The 17000-nt window shown below is 37.6% G+C and overlaps 4 protein-coding genes across 6 annotated transcripts in view; 2 read left to right on the plus strand and 2 right to left on the minus strand.

Moving 5' to 3' along the window:
• Positions 1-1910, plus strand: part of HERC2 (E3 ubiquitin-protein ligase HERC2) — a 39088-nt gene extending 37178 nt beyond the window's left edge. Inside the window, exons 82-83 of the mRNA XM_077426986.1 lie at positions 15-446; positions 519-1910. Of these exons, the coding sequence (XP_077283112.1) occupies positions 15-446; positions 519-633 (547 nt within the window). The 3' untranslated portion in view covers positions 634-1910. The remainder of the gene's footprint in view (positions 1-14; positions 447-518) is intronic.
• The window catches only part of LOC143909790 (uncharacterized), a 743449-nt gene that overhangs the window by 80767 nt on the left and 645682 nt on the right, over positions 1-17000 (plus strand). The gene's annotated exons all lie outside the window — the stretch shown is intronic.
• LOC143909749 (uncharacterized) lies at positions 4515-7172 on the minus strand. Of its 2 annotated transcripts, XR_013260372.1 has the most exons (4): positions 6955-7157; positions 6649-6876; positions 4750-6573; positions 4517-4667 (listed from the first exon to the last, which is right to left on the minus strand). XR_013260372.1 is itself a non-coding variant. In XM_077427907.1 (3 exons), the coding sequence occupies exons 1-3, from the start codon at positions 7063-7065 to the stop codon at positions 5134-5136; spliced, it is 1779 nt and encodes a 592-aa protein (XP_077284033.1). In that variant the 5' UTR covers positions 7066-7172; the 3' UTR covers positions 4515-5133. The 2 variants fall into 2 exon arrangements, 1 of the variants encoding a protein (XP_077284033.1); XM_077427907.1 differs by having other exon boundaries at positions 4515-6573; positions 6955-7172.
• PpV (Protein phosphatase V) lies at positions 13825-16249 on the minus strand. The gene is made up of 7 exons (XM_077446829.1): positions 16142-16249; positions 15132-15313; positions 14916-15061; positions 14702-14843; positions 14464-14618; positions 14283-14395; positions 13825-14214 (listed from the first exon to the last, which is right to left on the minus strand). The coding sequence occupies exons 2-7, from the start codon at positions 15294-15296 to the stop codon at positions 14024-14026; spliced, it is 912 nt and encodes a 303-aa protein (XP_077302955.1). The 5' UTR covers positions 15297-15313; positions 16142-16249; the 3' UTR covers positions 13825-14023.

A 17000-nucleotide genomic window follows, 5' to 3' on the forward strand; every position in this document is an offset into this window, starting at 1 on the left:
ACTCATTTATTCAGGCTACACGAATTCGACGAGCAAGCCGCAGCAGTGAGAGACGGTGCTTCTCGAGTGGTACCGGCACCTTTGCTAGCACTTTTCAGCGCTTCGGAGCTGGAAGCCCTCGTCTGCGGCTCTCCGGACATTCCGTTGAACGCTCTGCGCTCTCTCGCTACGTATAAAGGCGTGGATCCAAACGCTCCACTCGTGCAGTGGTTCTGGGAGGTCATGGAAGAGTTCAGCAGTGCCGAAAGATCACTGTTCCTGAGGTTCGTCTGGGGTCGTACCAGGCTGCCGAGATCTCAGGCCGACTTCCGAGGACGCGATTTCGTACTCCAAGTCCTGGACAAGTACCAGCCGCCCGACCATTTCCTGCCTGAAAGTTACACATGCTTCTTTTTGCTGAAAATGCCTCGGTACTCGTGCAAAATTGTACTGCGGGAGAAGTTAAAGTAAGGATTCGCCATCGTATATTAATAATGCTTTTAACTGTTTATTGATTTTTTTATTTGTGTTGTTTTTAGGTATGCTATTCATTTCTGCAAAAGTATTGATACCGATGAGTATGCAAGAGTCGCTCTGTCGGCAGCCGATAGAGCATCGTCGGAAGAGAGCGGAAGCGACGAAGAAAGACCATGATTTGAATCTCATTAATTTTTCATTTTATTATTTTTAATGTTTGCTAGATTTATTTTATTTAACTTTGCTCTCATCTTCAATTTGTTTGCCATATATGATACATGGTTTGGTGATTATTCCGCAAAAACCAATATTGCGCGTCATTGAAACTCGATCACGGAACATCTGGCACCCAAAAATTCCATCAATCGAAAGCTACACACGCGAAATATTGTACTAACGAGAACTCGAGTGCCAGATGTTCCATGATCGAGATTTTAGTGATAGATTTTAATAATCTGTTAACCATGATACATACACACCAAATCGAATGAATTTAAACTGGTGCATTTACATTCGGTTGAATTAAAATATGGCGAAACTTCTTCATATTGATGATCTCATGCGAGGCCATCGCGATGTATTGACAGTTCTTCTCGAGGTGGAAACGTATGTTAAATTAAAATTGGGCTCAGACTAAATGCTGAAGACTCGGAGAGTAGGCCTGTCTCATTCCGTCGCAATGGCTTCGTCTCTCATGCCTTTACAGTATTGGTATATTATATTAGGATCGGTGTAAATGCCCCGTTGTAAGGTACCATATGTCCATTTTGACTCATATTAATGTGTATTTACCGATATTGTGTGAATCTCTAGATTGAACAATCGTAATCTAGTCAAATGCTGTCATCGAAATGGATCCAGTTAAATGTACTGATAGATCTAAATAATTTCTCATCCATTTTTTTATATATACTCATTGTTGATAAGATTTTAGTAATTATAGACCTAAATGCTATTTTTTAATTATTTTACAGACTGATAAAAGTTACATTTTAATCGAATTAACCGAAGAAACAACGTATGACATATATACATAGGTGCTTTTAAAAATTGTCATGAAAATGTTTCGTATCTAAAAAAAATAGTGTCTATGAACGAAATTGTGTATTGAAAGTAATTGATTTTATTAGGAAAATATGACGTACAAATTAAATATCCGGACTTTTTTGATTATTCTTGCAGAAAATAATTTTTCGCCTTTTCCCCGTTAATGTTTAGTAGCTTTGTATTTAAGATTGAAATGCTCTCCTCTAGTCATTCCATTTTTTTTTTTAAATGTGTTATTAAATGGTACTATTTGACACGATATACATATCTTAATTTATTTAAAACACACGCTTAACAATTATTCTCACCTGTAACATATTTTTTATACGCATACATATGTAACCGAACAAGACAAAACCCAACGGATGTGCAAATAAATTTTAACAAAAATTATAATAAATAAATTTAAAAAAAAAAACTATAAATTTCTTCTATGTATATTTTTATAAAATATAAAATTGAATAACGCTATGTATGCGCTCTCTCATATACGAGTATACGCCGCTGATTTAATTATATAATTTAATATAACGCAATATATCGTTTGATTTTAAGCATTTTACAAAAAAGACTGAGATAAATAAAAAAAAAATCCGTTTTCAAATGGAACCATTCAGAGAGAAATAATGTATTTTATATTTACAATATTATTTTTGACACGTTTAATAACAATATCGACAAAAAATCTTTTTCATATACATACATACATCCAGAATTACTTTTGTAATGATAAAAAAAAAACTAAAAACCCACCCTTTCCTCCCCCAATAGACGGTTCACTATACAAATTCTCCCATGTAATTTTAATACGCACACTTATCAATGAGCATATTATATACAGCACAAATAAATTGCATAGTACGATTATGAATAGATTTGTCGGTGCGTATTATCATTGTGATAATTTAAACTTTGACTCCTCGTAGGATAAATTAAAATAGATATCATCGTTAGTATCGAAATGCATCGACTAAATCGCGTATGATTTCGTAGTGCCTCTTCACGCTGCTTAATAGTGTCTAATGTAACAAAGTATGCATGATCGATGTGTAACACGTCTACGTTTCACACCCCCCCCCCATCTATGTATGTATATTATATAAATGTATGTATCTGCAAATTGAAACAATCTCACTAGTAGTATATATTTTGCAACAAGACGCATAATTTTTATATCACATTTATTATGGATATATTGTATTTTGTCTGTGACGATGTGGCGCGCTCATCGTGGATTTTATTTATATATATATATATTGTAATTCAATTGAAACTTTCATTCACACTGTGATTCTTGCAACTTTGAGCTATTTACTATATAGTGATACCATATGTATATTGTGATTATTAGATATTTAATAAATTGCTATTATTTAATAAATTGTGGTTTATTTTTGAACGTAACCTATAAAACTTATCTTTTCTATGTACAATGCATATAATAAGTGCGAGTTTGTTTTTACACTCGAAAAATTATTTTTGAAGACATGTTTTCATTTTCAGGGCTGTGGAGTCACCTCAAAATTTACCGACTCTGACTCTGACTTTTACCTTATGCTTCGACTCCGACTCTAACTTTTCAACTATTTCAGTAAGATTAGCTTTTCTTGCGGACGTATGAATTTGTTAGTAATAGAAATAATGGCGATTTTCAAAATATAAAAAACAAAGGAATTTAAAAAATCACTAACAAGATGCGCAAGCATCGGTAAAAAAAGTTTTTTAAAAACTAACCTCTTTTTTAGTTTTGTATATAATATTAAGATATATAAATTATTATTTTGAATAAAAATACCAATAATTTTATTTTACTACCGCAATCTATGTATAAAACTATAGACTACATAGACGTCACCCAGATTTCCAATTTGCAAAACCATTGAGACATTACAGGAAGAACCTAATGCGCAAAAATGGCCTACATTTGATACAGAAGAAAAACAAAGATGAAATAAGTAAAATACAAAGATAAAATAAGTAAAATATAAAATAAAAAGCAAAAGCAGACAAACATGATAAAATAAAATAAAAAAGTAACAAGAAAAATAATACATAAGAAAAAAAAATGAACAAAGTGTAAAAATCAAAAATAAAATCCACAAATCACATTCTTAGTTTCATATTGAACAAAAGAAAAATAGTCATAAAAATGTACATAAGGAGAAAGAAAAAAAAAAGTAAAATAACACAAAACAAAATATAAATAAAAAATAAAATCACAGCGAGGCCCAAATGGATAACAGTAGATTAAGATTCCACTCATACATCACATTTAAATTAAGAAAATAATGATGAGCGCAGGTTACCAGATAAATATTATTTTACTATATACATATATACCAGGTAGGCCTAATAGGTAAACCCCAATGCGCCTTCCTGGCCAATTACAAACCATGCAGCATTTTTATTACGTAAGTCGCTGAATTACGAGACACTGGAAACTCGAAATTAACGAGACAACTATGAATTTTCACTTGTATATTAATTTTATTGTGCATTAATCACTTTCAAATAGTGGTGACATAGTAGGTAGGAAGGTTTTTAGCCAATTTAATCGAGGAACCTTTTTAGCAATGAAATCAGAACAAACTCTGATAGGAAACGATCGACCTGGAGCACAAACATCCAAGTCTGACCAGCTGCATTACAGATATACTCAGAATAAATTCTTTTCAATCGAGGTCAACTCAAAGGACCGAACCGGCGCCTCTCGGTGCTAGGCAAAAGCCCAACCACCGAGCAATACCGCTGGTTGTTTACTACCGTTTCATAGGGGTGGGTTTATAGGTTTTTGAGCTTTTTTTCCTATTACGCTGTACATATTCACATTAGAATAATATAATACTATGATTACTAACAAAATTAAATTAAAATTGTAAAATAGAAAATGATCAGTAGATCAGTAGCTATTAAAATAGATATAAGATGTATTGTGAACATAATTTAGTAATAATAAAAAGCATTTAAAAATCAAAATAGGGGTGGGTTTGGGATCCAAATGAAAGGCCAAAATCGCTTCACATCATTTATTGGTCTGATTCGGGAGGTTTGCATAAGACAGCCGCTCGCTCGAGACTTTAACCCTTTGCCCGCGGCAATAAATATAGCGAAACAAGCCCTGTACGCGGCACCTTTTTCGCGAATTTGGCAATCGAGTTTTCGACCTTAAATACAGATTTTAATATTTACTCAAGTAACCAGATATGTTAATTACCACATAAAGTATTATTTTAAACAATAAAATACCTAATATATCTCGTGGTTTTGGATTAATTGTCAAATAATCATTCTTCATAATTGTATGAAGACGTGACGTCACATAAACGAGGTTTCAGTATGGTTCCACAAAAAACTAATTTTTGACTGGTATATATTCATTTTAAGCCAATTGAATAGATGGCATTCAACTCTCAGTAATATATTCAACCAATTTTGAACCTTAAAACAGTTGAAATAGGCGCATATAAGCCTCAAAATCCCGTGCAAAGTTCAGAAATTCTATGGAAGACAGCCGCGCTACAGACTTGTCGCCCAAAGCTTCCATAGAAGACGGCCGCGGGCAAACGGTTAAAAGGCAGATAGCTAGAGACTGGGCTATTATCTCGACACGGCCGAAACCTGTCTCGCCTTTTAGACAGGTCCAGACTTGTCCAAACATTGCACTACATATTTAACTTCTCGTAAATTTTGCTTTTCTTTACAAATTCCATCGCTAGTGTGTTCGGCAAGCTCGGATTTGTTAGTGAACGATTTTAAGCAGATCTCACATTTGTGCATTTCTTTCACTCTATCGTGACATTTCATATGATATACGATGTTAGATTTGAAGGCAAATTCTTTTAAACAGATATTGCACTTGTAAGGTGTCTCTCCGGTGTGACATCTCATGTGGTTCGTAAGAGTGTACTTGTTAGCGAAAGATTTTGCGCAAACTTTGCAATTCAAAGCGGATGATTTTATCTTGACGTGAGTATTCATATGTTGGACGAGTCTAGGTTTTGTGATGAAAGTTTTCAAGCAAATGTGACACTGGTGCGGTCTTTTCCCAGTGTGAATTTTCACATGTTTGCCGAGGCTGCTCTTATGAGTGAACGATAGTGAGCAAATTACGCATTTATACGGCTTTATACCGTTGTGCGAGTTCATATGCTCCACTAGCGAAGGTTTAGATGTGAATGACTTTGAGCAGAGTTCGCAAACGTATGATTTTATCCTAGATAGAAGTTTCGAACCGACGTGAGACAATCCGGCGTGAGATTTCATATGTTTGCCGAGAAAGTATTTAGAGGCAAACGATTCCGAGCAGATTTCGCAACAGTGCAGTTTTATCCCGTTGTGAGAATTCATGTGTTCCACAAAGGTAGTTTTAGTGATGAAAGATTTTAAACAAATGTCACATGTGTGTGATTCTCTCACTGCAGTGTGAGTCTGCATGTGTTTCAAGCAGTAAGACTTCGAAGAAAATGACTTTAAGCAGATGTCACATTCGTGTTTTATCTCATGCTGAGAATTTATATGCTTCGCAAGTGTGTATTGAAAAAAGAACGATTTCGAACAAGTGTCACATTTGTGTGGTTTTACTTCGGTGTGTGATTTGACGTGTTTATAATAATAGCTTTGAGATTTAAACGATTTTACACAGATTGAACATTTGTATGGATTCGTGTCGTTGTGAGAATTCATGTGTTCTTTCAAGCTAATTTTAGTGGTAAGCGATTTTAGACAAAGGTTACATTTGTACAGTTTAACGCCAGGGTGAGATTTCATGTGTTCTCTGAGAAAGGCTTCGATTGTGAATGATTTTAAGCAGATTTCGCATTGGTACGGTTTAATACCGTAGTGAAAATTGATATGACGTATGAGAGAAGATTTGTAACGAAATGACTTTGAACAAAGATCACATATCAACAGCTTTTCCTTACTTCGAGAATTTTTAACTAAATTAGTTCCATCAAGAAATGATTTCTGACTATTGTTATGGTTCCGTTCAGATTTGTTTGCATATACATTTTCAGTTGGAAGTTCAGTATCTTTCATGCTATCGCATGATGAAGCTTTTCCTTTGTGTAACTAAAATAAAACAATGACTATAAAATGTTAATGTACATATTTAATTTAATATTTTTATAATAGTAATAATTTTACCAGTGGATCGCTTTCTTCTAGAATGTTGGCTTCCGATTCAATATCCTCATTTTCATATTTCATATCGTCCAGCATAATTTCTTCCGTTTTAATACACACATATTCGACCAACTTCAGTTTCTGCATTTCTTCATTATTTATACAAATGTTTCTAAAATCGCTCAACAGCCTCAGATTATTTTCACATGGGTGACATATAATACTTGGCAACCCATCATCCCTTTCAACCTAAACAATAGATCAAAGCATATAACAATAAGTATCGACAGTATGACATGATTTAAAGATAACTATAATATAACTGACTTGTAGCCGACAGCTAGTTTTAATATGTTGAACTAATGACTCTGGATTGTCATAGATGTGGGTGGAAGATGCAGCTGGAGTAGAACAGAGACAAAGTCTACACTCCATCATTCTTGGTGACCAGTGCTTTGTGGCCTGTAATCACCGAACCGCGAGAAAGGCCACACCAACCGTCAAAAGTATAATATGGTCACAACATCACTAGGTCTAATTTAAACGCAGTTTACAGCCATGCTCCTTCGTTGTGAAATGGTCCTTTAGAAAGTTTTCATCATTCTGTTAAGTAGAGATCTAATAAAATGTATAAAATTGTTGTCTGAAGTCTTTTAAAAGCGTCATAAATCATGCAAGCTGTTTGCATTGTGCCATTGTGGCAATCTGTTATGGGGGTAATTGTGTCGGATTGTTGAGTTGTTTTAAAAGTTGCGAGGGGCGATTTTTATTATGAAGGTGGATACTGGGCCGGGCCGCACCGTGCGACTTGCAAACGACTTGGTTGAAGGGCGACCAGACCAATGCATGCAGGTATATGGGATATGCCACACCCGTCAACTTGTTTGTCGCACACATTTCCATACATTTTTTCGTGTCGCACACACGGCCACTTTTGTTCGCCACCGGTGGCTGCGCTCGGTTGTGTTTGCGGGCATCCCATACAAACTCTATGATAAATGCATTCCGCAGCGTGAAGCGAGTGGCGAGTGACCCGTCGCCGTGTTTGCGGGCATCCCCATAGATGTATAATACATAGATCCGCCCTCACGCTTTATACTGGTCTCTCTTTTGGCGCATGCAAAATACATGGCGCATGCACACTATCTCTCAGTAGGTAGTTAGGTTCTAAGTAGGAAAGGTCGATTGCGGAGATCTTGTCGTCACTAACTGAGGGGTGCGAGGGGTTTAACTAGCGGGGAAGTGAAAAAAACGCCGACCGCTGCGTCGTAGGGAAAAAAACCTTTTTTTCCCCAACTTCTCCGCTAGTTAAACCCCCCGTACCCCTCAGTTAGTGGCGACAAGATCTCCGACCAAAATCACAAGTCAAGGCCCATCTATGTGTATTATATATCTATGGGCATCCCATACAAACTCTATGAGAAATGCATTCCGCAGCTTGTGGCGGTGGCGAGTGGCCGTGTGTGCGACAGGCCTTAAGATCTGACCGCACTATACGACAACCGAGCGATCCGACACTTCACAACAGCGATCCGACACTTCATAATAGCGTCCGTTTCGTTCATTTTGCTCTAAGGTATCGAACGAATAATTGACATAATCTGTCGTTCAAGTGCGGTTTACCTAATATTGTCGCACACTGTTGTGAAGTGAAGGATCGTTCGGTTGTCGTATAGTGCGGCCAGACCCTTATAGTATTGTGGCGGCTCGCTTATACGACATGGTCGAGTTTGGTTGCCTTCCTGCGAGTGGGGACCAACCCGGCTGGGTTCGGAGAGCTACTACTCACTCTGTCTTCAGCTGTCATATAATAAACACGTGCATTAACATGCCAGTCGTCTCATTCGTTCATCCTCCATACTGGTGACCCCCGACATCGAGCCACGCAGCCTCGATCAATTTCAACATGCCGCTCATCCCATGCCGCTCATCCCTGCCTCGCCGAGTCAGGCGGGAGAAGCTACCCGCCGCGCCCCCATCGCCATCAACACGCGTCGCGGCCCGCGGGTGACAATAAACGAGCAGACACGGCTACCTACCTACCTACCTACCTACCGACGTCCAGCCACAACGTCGACGACAGGTGCTTTTAAAAAATGGGGGAGCGAATGAGACGACGATCTTGACAGCTGGATGTGGAGTCATGCGCGATCCACTACACATAGAACGGTCATCCAGCACCACAAGACATACACCACCTCAGCACCATCATCATCATCATCATCATCAAGGCCCCGTCCGTCCCCACGAGCGTCGTCACGCCGAGACGGGCGGTAGCGCTACAACACCTCCACGAGCCACAACGACTCACAGTCCAGCTCGGAGTATCATCAACCACATCGATGCCCCTGCCGCCCCCGCCGCCCCACCAACCGACATCAGCCTCGGAAGAGCGCCGCCGCCGCAGCATCGCATCGCGCGACCATCGGACCACCCACCGTCCTGCTCGCGACGTCACCGCCCTCGAATCTACCGACCATTCAGGGCGGTACACCTATGTACACAGCGGATGACCCACGTCAACATTTTTTTTTCTCCCCACGTAATAATTTTTTCTCTTTGTGTAACAACAATTTTTTTTTCTTTTGTAAAATTTGTTTCTTTGTAATTTTGGTATCACTGATGCTGGGGGGGGAGTGATGTGGCGGCTCGCTTATACGACATGGTCGAGTTTGGTTGCCTTCCTGCGAGTGGGGACCAACCCGGCTGGGTTCGGAGAGCTACTACTCACTCTGTCTTCAGCTGTCATATAATAAACACGTGCATTAACATGCCAGTCGTCTCATTCGTTCATCCTCCATAGTATCTTTGATATGCGAAAAAGAAGAACAATCGAGAAAACCCAAAAGATTATGGCTACATGCTATTTCAAAGTCACGATATGAAGAAGGAGAATAATTGTCGCAAGGCAACCCCCCACTCAACGACACCTTGCGTCAAAGTTGGTCGAAAAGTCAACTTTGACGCAAGGTGTCGTTCTGGTTCGGTGATTACTAGTCAAATGTGAACCGGTCACAGGACAACCGGTCGCTCTAGATCGGTCACACGTGATCACCCGTCACACTAAAACTGGTCACGAGAAAACTGGTCACACCCTTATGGGGGATGAACGAATGAGACGACCGGCATGTTAATGCACGTGTTTATTATATGACAGCTGAAGACAGAGTGAGTAGTGGCTCTCCGAACCCAGCCGGGTTGGTCCCCACTCGCAGGAAGGCAACCAAACTCGACCATGTCGTATAAGCGAGCCGCCACACCCTAAAATCGGTCACGAGAAAACTGATTGACCGATTTAAGGGTGTGACCAGTTTTCTCGTGACCAGTTTTAGTGTGACGGGTGATCACGTGTGACCGATCTAGAGCGACCGGTTGTCCTGTGACTGGTTTGCATATGACTATTAGTCCGTTTACCGTCGTTCTACGTCATGCGACTGTCGCGCAGTGCAATATGTCTCATAAAATTTCATACAAACAATATTTGGTCGCGTATTGTTGTGAAGTGATTTTTTTGTTGCTCGGTGTAATTTGTCAGATTACAAAAATCACATCCTCGTGAATATTTTGAGATTATTTATTATATCAAATTATATTTATTATTATAATTATCAAGTTCTATTTCTAGGTTAAAAGAAATTACCAAATCATATTTATTTACGCCACAGTACTTCCCCCTTTAATTACTAATATAATATAAATCTATTTTTTTTCCAATCTTATAATATATTCGTAATTATTACTACATAAACATTTTGAGCAATTTTAAAAATGTATAAAATATTTTATAGCCATTATGAAACGACTAGACAGATAACCTAAAAAATGAGTTGGTAACACTGTTCGACCTTACATAATTGTGATCTTGAGTTCTACGGATATCTCCTCAACCGGACGTAAGTAGACACTGTCACATGCCCACTTCCGGTCTAGAAAACCCGTAAAACATTAAACATTAAGATACTTCATCAAAAATCCCTTCTATTGATTCAATATTTTGACACGAATTGACGCTCAAAATTGACAGATCACAATTGTGTAACATTTTTTCCCTTAAATCTATATTTCTTCATATCATTAAACTGATTTGATTATTGTTATTTAATTATTATATGTATATTGATTTGAAGGAAAACGTCATGAAATGTTTTATATTTCGGCCAAAGTGTAGGTTATGTCTCATTATCTTTCTAGTATTTATTGAATTTAATACTAATCTTTTATTGTAGAAAATGGCTGGAGCTGACCCACCGCAAGCAACAGTACCCAAAGGATTGGGGGGGATGTTCAACGGTGAAACTATGCGAGGCCGAGCGAATGTATGATCGTACCGATTCGTTATATATATTCAAAATTTTCACACAAATCATATTATACGCTTGTATTAATAATTTCAGGTCGCCAAAGCCACATACGCAGTACTTGCCGGCCTCATAATCTACTTCAAATTTAAGCCATCCAAGAAGTAAATGATAACGCTGAAATGTTTAGCCGAATTCCATCTAAAATATTATTTATTATCTATCCAACATACGTGCACACAAAATTTTGATTAATATAGAAAAAAAATAGCCATTTACAAATTGTTTTCGAATATCGTGTATGTATACCGCGATAATTTCCAATTTAATTTATAGATAGGATAGTTCATACAGATGTATTATTTTTGTGTGTGGATGTTTTCAATATGATTTTCCGTAGATAAACATCTCTCGTGTTAAATACTGTTTGATTCGATTGGAACATGAAATCGCTATATTAGATTTGAAAAAATTCATTATGTAATGATTTTCTGTAAATATTATTAAAAAAAAAACAGTCCATCTTATGTATTTGGTGTATTTTTTAGTATCCTTATCGAGAAAATGAACTAATATAATACAAAATTCAGTATTATGTATATATCCAATGGAACTGATAAAAATATCAATCATTATATCAAAAATGCTTTTTATCTATTGGTTATATAGTATATTCATATATCAATTTTTCAGTTTTGATAAAAAAGTTATTACATCTCTTCCAAGTGTAATATCTTCATCCAACTCAAGCTGCTCTAAAACATCTTCCTTTCCAATTCGTCCTTCTAAAACTCATATTTGTTGATGTTAACTACTTACCTAAGATATAACAATGTCGCCAAACGAATGACGAACCTTACTATATTACTTAAACAACGGAATTGTAAGAGTTCATATACTTTGATATAACTTATATCACCAATCCATTTAATAATATATAAGAATTATACACCCCGCAAAGTATTATACTATTTTCACATGTTTCAACGCTCATTTATGATGTTAAAGATCTATTCATACTATCCAGCAATTCACCTCTACAGCACAGCACAATAGGTCACGTAAACGACAGTTTCTATTCATACTGTGACGTATGCGTAAAAAGGAGCTGTCGGTTAAATGCAATCGGATTAGGCCGAGTGGCATCCCCGCCATTTCCCAGAATCCAGATGAGCGTGAGACAGCGCATCCCTGACACTGTGCGACCGTTATAATTGGTTTCGAGGATTATCTCCAGACTAAGTGCAAGTCGGCTAAACAATGGATGGACTTAGCGGTCGGTGCCGGCACCCAGTCACTTCCCGCTAGAGTTCTCAGGACTGACTGCGCGAGAGTGACTATAACAATAGATAAACAAACGTGTCGATGAAGATGCACTGAGCGACCTGTACTTTATAAGGACGTACTTACCATATCAAGCAGAGAAATGTAATATTAATAGAAGTGGCTTTAGGTGTTCTTTTGTTGTCAAGTGACATTCTGTCCACGGACAGATATAAATAATTTCAGTCGTATTTGACGCTTGGTGCTCGACGTATGTCCGATAAAAACTTCTCTGTTTGTTTATATTACTCGCAAGATGGGCAAGCATCGGTAAAAATTGCACAATACATTCAAAAACACAATAAACAACATGGGATACATTTTTATAAGTAAATTGATCCGATTGTATTCCGTGCGATGTGGCGTATTTATAGAGACGTACCGCGTAAAATTAACAACAACTATTTATTCGTAAGGGCCCCTCTATTCTTATTACATCTCTCTGATATCCAGGCATTCTGGACGAAGCACTGCCAGTGCGTGTATCTCCTGAATCGCCAATAAATGCTGTGACACGGCTTTGGCCTTTTACTTAGATCCTCCACCCACCCTTACGCAACAATACCATACAGCAACACAAGTTTGGCCGAGTGCAAGGCAAAAACGGCTTACATATGCATACATTACAGAGCGTCGATATGGCATAGTGTTGCTTGCGTTGTATCGTCGAGTCAATATTATCACAACATGACGTTTTCAAAAAATACTCATATGCGCATGCCCACCTTCGATAGTGGGCGTGCACTCGCTACTATGACGAAATATTCGCGAATATTTCCACCAAGAAGATCAGCTTTGCTAGATACGTTACAATGACGTGTACTACTGTATAGTATTGTAAAGTGAGAACATGAGAGAGAGTTTCCACTGTCTAAGTGCATTCGTGTGTGAACAATAGAGACCCCAGATTAAGCTAACGGGACTCTCACAGACCCGGGTGAATGCGTGCGTAAACAATAGACTCGCCAGAGTAGATCGTTGCGTGCCTAGACAATAGACACATTAATGGATTGGGGAAGCTGTGCTGTGCAACTTGTCCTTTAGAAGGAGGTTCACATGGTAGATCAGATTATTCTGGAGTGAACGGTGGCTCCGTGTGGACCTCTGGGATCGTTGAATAAATGCTGTGAAGCGACTTTGGCCTTTCATTTGGATCCTGAACCCACCCCTACGCAACAGTATGAATAGATTTTACTATTGCTACATCTACGCCACAATAAGACATGAATGTGTCCATATAAAATGTACCAAAGAATACTTTTCGTACTGCTAGTATGGTTATATGAATTATAATGCTAATATGAATTATGTATGCTAGTATGGTTAGAAGTACAATAAAAAAAATAAAAGAGCAAATTTACCTATCAAATGTATGATAGTTTTTAATACAATGTAAGAACCCCATTCAGGCAGACCTAAAATATTATTTAAACCGAAACAGGTGTATGTATATAAGAAGAAAAAAAGGTATTTCATTGGCGAGGGTATATTACATATACTATTTTTTATTGTTTCGAGAAAGAAGTTGTGTTTTGGAATACTGTATATAGGTTTTGAATAAATAAGAAGCGATCGTATCCTGTCTTGTAAAAAATGCACGTTTACTTCAAATATACATATCACACGTTATCGCAACATATGTACATTTAATATTAACATTAGCAAATATATATATTTACATATACATATATTGCATAAATACAATTGATATGGAATTTATATATAATATATAATAATAATAATAACGAACGAATGCTATATTTGTAAGATTTTTGCTAAAGGAAATACGGCGTGACGAATTTCGAAGGGATCACCCTATCCTCCATGCTGACCTCTTTGAAAATCTTGGCCTCGTGCGTGGTGGCCGTCTTGATGTCGAGTATTGCAGCGACGTTTCCACAACGGTAACAATAATTAGGCGCCGACCAAACGGTCACTAACAGATTGTCGAACATAAATTTGAAACCTGAAACCACAATCAAAGATCAACGTCTCGAAACACAAAACGATCGACGCTTCCGTTTCAATGCTCACCTTCATCTACTAACTGATGTGCCCTGCATATAAGATTTAAATTATTTACTTCCATAAACTCTTTTGTAATACTTTCGCCGAACAGCCAACCAGCTCCTCTCGGACTCACCTTCCTAAAATGGAATCGATTTACATTCAAAAGTACAAGATTTCCAACTACTAAACGAGACGATTGATATACCAAGTTTCGACGTCTTCCGGATCCGACCAGACGAGGTCGCAAAACGGTCCTTTCTGAGGAATATCCTGGTTCCTTTGTATACATCTTATGAGGTCTAACGTTCGCAGGTCGGGACTAAGACCACCGTGAACACACAGTACGACATCGTCTATAAGCTGAAAGTACACATTCAAATAAAAACCTAAAATAATAATGTCTCTGTATAGAAACTGAGTCAAAGTTTTGAACCGATACGTACAGCAGCAACGGTCATTAAATCGAATACTTTGCAGCAGTCTTTCCAAGCGTTGGCGTTTCCATATTTGGTCAGGCATTCGTCGTAGAATCCGTAAACTTGAGTGATCTGACGACACTCGTGATTGCCTCTCAGGAGGGTAATTCTAAAAATAAAGACAAAACTCAATACAAAGCAAAGATAATGTGCGAATTTTCACAATTGTACAATATCACACCTGCTAGGATATTTCACTTTGAGTGTCATTAGCCTAGTGAGGGTTTCAAGACTGTAGTATCCTCTGTCGACAAAGTCTCCCATGAAAATGTAGTTGGTGTCGGGAACCTGGCCTCCGGTCCGGAACAACTCTTCCAAGTCGTAAAACTGAAACGTTTTTTACATGCATATATAATGATCCGTTATCGTGCAAGACGAACAGCACAAATTTGCATACTTGTCCGTGGATATCTCCGCATACTGTGACCGGCGTTTGTACCGCGTGAACGTTCGCCTCTTCCAGGAGCAGATCGCTCACCATCCGACACAACTCTCTCAAGTCTTCCTCCGGCAGATATTTGCACGTCTTCGCCAATTCTATCCATTGATCTATGTCCGACATATTTAAAATTGTGCTATCTGAAAATGAAATGTACATATTCCGGTATCAACATATAGAGTTCTCGTATAAGTTAGATTCAAAAAACCATGTCAAATGAATACCTTTATACAGTCAATACAAGACTTCAATAGAATGCAAATTGATAATCAATAACATAAATTAAGTATTAACAACATTTGAAAATGATGGAAATATATAATCAACCTGCATATATAATACCTCATAGTATATATAATATATATATATAAATAAATGATAGATTTGCTCTACTTTTACGCATTCAACCTTCAGAAAACAATTATGTATGAAAGTCGAAAAGAAAAGACTCGTATATGTTCTAACTTTCACTTTTATTTGCAATTTAAATTTTAATTAAAAAATTCAACAAAAGAAGTGTGATTAATAGATTTTCAATTGTTTAATATTATATGAAGAAAATTTAGTCAATATGAGCCATACAAACAATGCAAATGCAAAAACAACAATGATTTTATAACAGAATGCCAATTTAAATAGCTTAAAACCAATTAAAATTGTATTAAATAGATCTAATCTTATCTTGCTCTATACCACAGAATGCAACGCGTTCAATGTAGACCAATGGTGAATTCTCAAGTCTGAGCGAATCGTACAAATTTTTAATATTCACGACCCGGTCGTGCGATTTGATCATGTATATTGCACACGTTTGTCATTCCAGTGGTATGTTAATTAATTAATTACTGAACGGTTCGTTGGTAAAATGACGTATGATCTTGGAAGTTAGTTGACGGGCTGCGATAGTTACAGTTACGTGTCCGCCATGGCGTGAACCAGGGAGCGTTTGATCGCTCGATGTGAATTACCTAATGGTGTGTTTATTGATGATGTGAACGTAAAATTTGAAGGTTTGGAAGTAAAGTTGGGGGGCGGTTCCAGATGAAACGGAGCGCCGCACGCATCTGTCAACCGATGGTACTGGCCGTTGTTTCCTCTCTTGATGCCATTTTGACAAAGCTGCCGTTTGACAACTTGAATTTGTAATTTATGATCGCAATAAATACTTAACTGCTTCTTATTTGTGTTGATTGGCATATTTAAAATCATCGTAATATCTTTTAATTCGTAATATTTAGTTGAAATTTTTTTTAAATATACTTACATAGATTTACAAAGAAGTGTTCTCACTTGATGAACATTCGATGATAAATTTACCCAAAAAGGGAAATATTGTAACCATAACTACGTATATAAAAGATTATAATACTATAAGGCAGTGAAGGTATGTTGACCGTATCCCGGCCTAACGAAACACATGTTGTGTAGTTTGGAAGAGGGTCGTTTATTTTTATTCAATTGTTACAATGGTTATTGTATGTATGTACGAAAAGGTTGGGCTTCGGAGAAGTGAGCTGGTTGAACTCCAGAGGTTCACTCTGGTGTTGGGAGCTGGCGCTTTATATACGTTCTGGCTTGAAGCGTGCCGTGTGCAGATGCTTTGTCTTCGTTTCCAGGACACGTGTGTTAGGGACCGGTCTACCTCACGAGCCGGAATGTGAAATTACCGAAAACGCAAATATCGGAAGGCAAAGATCGAAAATCGAAAGATCTTAAGTCGAAAGATCAAAAAAAAGGGTGCATGGTAAACGGTACTCACTTAATTTGCGCGAGCAGAATACAACAGGAACAAGAGGAACAGGCTTTTTCTCTCGTATTAATGTGCGC

This window comes from Arctopsyche grandis, chromosome 3 (genome assembly GCF_051622035.1).
Source record: "Arctopsyche grandis isolate Sample6627 chromosome 3, ASM5162203v2, whole genome shotgun sequence".
Taxonomy (NCBI): domain Eukaryota; kingdom Metazoa; phylum Arthropoda; class Insecta; order Trichoptera; family Hydropsychidae; genus Arctopsyche; species Arctopsyche grandis.